Below are 3,160 nucleotides of genomic sequence, written 5' to 3' on the forward strand. Positions count from 1 at the left end.
AAAATTCAAAGGGAACACATGAGCAGGCATGTAATCTTGCTGGCAACCATGTTGGTCTATTGGGGAGTGGAAGAGGGGGAAAGCAGCAAGGAAGAAATGGGCTGAGTTCATCCACGTTCCACATAGACTCCCATTGACCTGGAGATGAGAGAGAGAAGAGGAAGGGCTAGTTGGTCTGAAGTGTGGTGAGACCTTGAGACACCTGAGCCCATGGACAAAGACATAGCCACAGAGGGCTAGAACTAAGAGTGAAGCATCCAGCTGATATGAAGTAAGGGAGATGCACAAGAACACCCAAACTTACAGATAATACCCATTTGACCTAGCCTCGATGGCTTGATAATCAGAACTCAACTAGAGGAAGATATAAAAAAGAAAAAGAAAACTATTTTTGATAAAGGAAATGAATGTAAATTGCTACAATTTGATGAAATTGACCTATACTATCAGGGCTCCTTAAACTGATAGATATAGTCTGAATTAATAGTGTGGTGCTATAGGATAAGCCTCAAGGTCAGCAAATCAAGCCCACCAGCTGCTCCTCAGAAACCCTATATGGGTTGCTATGAGTCAGAACCGACTCAATGGCACTTAACAAAAACACCAACATGGCTCTCTTTCAGTAAGAGAAAAGGTCTCCAGGGATGATGGAAATTGCACCAGCTGTCAACACACCTGGGGAGACTCAGATTTTAAAGCTTACCTTGTGCCTGGGACTATTTCAAGTGGCTGATACGTGTTTATTCATTCACTTAATTCTCACAGCAAATCCATTACTATCCTAGGTTACATATAAGAAAACTAAAGGGGTTAAGTAACTTGTCCAGGTCACACAGCTTCTAAGCGGTAAATCTAGAACCTTGCAGCAGAGACTGGGCTTTGTGCTTACCCCTTGACCCTCTGTTTTTGTTTGTTTGTTTCTTGTTTCCTCTTGTACCTTCTGCTCTGCCTCATACAGAGAAAGTGCTCACTAAATGTTTGTTGGCTCAAATTAATTCATCAAGGGTAAAAAAAATGTGTTATGGTTGCTATTCTGGGCTTGATGGACTGACTACATTTAAAAGCAAATAGACACGTGCTTACAAATAGGCCAAAATGAAATGAAATCTGAAATGACTGGAATACAGCACAGTGATTTATTAGATTTCCTGATGAACCAAGGAGAATTGCTTCATGTTGTCAGTATCTTCTTATCTTATATTGCTGTTGTCAATGGCTGTGGTGTTGATTCTGACTCACAGTGATCCCAAGTGTGCAGAGTGAACTTGCTGAAGAGTTTTCAAGGCTGTGACCTTTGGAAAAATCACCAGGGCTTTCTTCTGCAGTGCCTCTGGGAGGGTTTCAACTGACAACCTTTCAGCTAATAGTTGAACACTAAAGTTTGCATCACACAGAAACTCTTAGAGAAAGTGCAATTTCCAAGAGGCTCTGATCCCACACTGAGCCACAAAACCGACAAATTAATTAATCTGTGCTAGACCCTAGGACCCCAGTTGTTCCTCTGACTCTTTCCCTAGTAACATATTCTCAGGAGAAGGAATTAGACTAACCCAGGATATTCCCTGGAGTTTGATGATTTGAACACAAAGATCCCAAATTTCTTTCATTCCTCCCCTGGTCTACTCAAACAGTTCTGATAGAATATTTTAGCTATTTATTCTAGCTAGTCATGCTGAGGATCAATCAACATTAACCATTAAAAAAGGAGAAAAATGGACAAGACACAATTAACAACCATCTAGACTTCAAGCACAAAGGAACACCAACCATTCAGCTTAGCCAGACAATTAAACCCCAACAATAAAGGGCCATTGAAATGAATCAGGAAATTCACCAGCCTATTTTCCAGGTTCACTTACCTTTGTACCGAGAGTAATAGGCAGGGGCAGGAAAATCAACAGGGTAAAGACTATTAGAAGAAATCGGCGATAAATGAAAATATAGCTGAGGAGTTTCATTGTCCAGAGCAGGTGTCTTCAATAGTGACCTCCTTAAAATAAAGCAGATATTAAATAACCAACCTTGATTAATATTTCTCCAGCCCATAATCTTTACTCACTGCCCTATAGTGACCAACATGAGTTAAAATTAAATCTCCTTTTTAATGGTTTTACTGTCACAATTAACATGGAGAGATACGCCCTAGAATGTCAGTGAGAAATCCAAAGACCATTTGCTCATACAGATTTTGAAAGGTGAAACTGTTCTTTCTCTACTTTCTCTTTTACATTAACTATGATGTAGACTAGACAAGTCTAAGAAAAGGCAAAACAACCAAGGCGGTTGAGTTTGGCCACCATGAGATCTCTCTCCCCATTACCATGTCCCCTGACTGCACTAGTTACCAGACAGTGGTGGCTTCTCCAATGAGTCTGTATAGGCTGCCTCAGTTTTCAAGGAAACAGTCTCAGAATATGAATCCAAAGAACAGCCTCAGCAGCAGAAAACTCAGTGCATGGAAAGTCTGAAAGTGAAACTGGTACAAAAGAATTTTCTCAGGTTTCTCAAATAATATGGGTAGTTTAGTGGTTATGAATCGGGTTACAAACCTCAGGAGACAGGAGATTGACCAGCACAAACACCTGACTGGTGCGCCGGAAGGGCGCATCTCACAGGAGATACTTGGTCAAGCTGTTCCATAGGAGAAATAAGAAGCTTTCTACTCCTGTAAAGATTTACAGCCTCAGAAACCCTGTACAGGGTTGCTATGAGTCGGAACCGACTCCACAGCACATAACCACCACCACCTCCTCTACCAGGAACCCTCAGAATCCGCTCTAAGAGAAATATTCTGATATTGAGTAACATTTTCCTCCCCAAAACCACATGTAATAGAACAAATAATTTCTTCTCTGCTTGGAAAATGAACCCAAACCAGTTGCTGCTGGGTAGATTCTGACTCAGGGAATCAGAGCAGACTTATGTTCCACAAGGTGTTTGTTGTTGTTGTTGTTTAAGGACAACAAGGTGTTCAAGGACTGATTTTTCAGATGTGAATCACCAGGCTTTTCTTTTGAGGGGATTCTGGGTGACTTCAAGCTTCCAACTTTTCAATTTGTAACCGAGCACTTAGCCATTTGTTCCAGCCAGGGGTGACATTGTGTTTTTCTGGGCCCCTGTTTGACAGGAAAACCAGAGTTGCCAGTCTCGGGTAAGCATA

The 3,160-nt window shown here is 41.4% G+C and overlaps 1 protein-coding gene across 1 annotated transcript in view; it reads right to left on the bottom strand.

The window, feature by feature from the left end:
- The window catches only part of SLC13A1 (solute carrier family 13 (sodium/sulfate symporter), member 1), a 114,943-nt gene extending 112,960 nt beyond the window's left edge, over positions 1-1,983 (bottom strand). The window contains exon 1 of the mRNA XM_006859331.1: positions 1,860-1,983. Coding sequence (XP_006859393.1) covers positions 1,860-1,958 — 99 coding nt within the window. The 5' untranslated portion in view covers positions 1,959-1,983. The remainder of the gene's footprint in view (positions 1-1,859) is intronic.
- Between the last annotated feature and the right edge of the window lie 1,177 nt (positions 1,984-3,160).

The sequence above is a fragment of the Chrysochloris asiatica genome, unplaced genomic scaffold (assembly GCF_000296735.1).
Source record: "Chrysochloris asiatica unplaced genomic scaffold, ChrAsi1.0 scaffold00032, whole genome shotgun sequence".
Lineage (NCBI taxonomy): Eukaryota > Metazoa > Chordata > Mammalia > Afrosoricida > Chrysochloridae > Chrysochloris > Chrysochloris asiatica.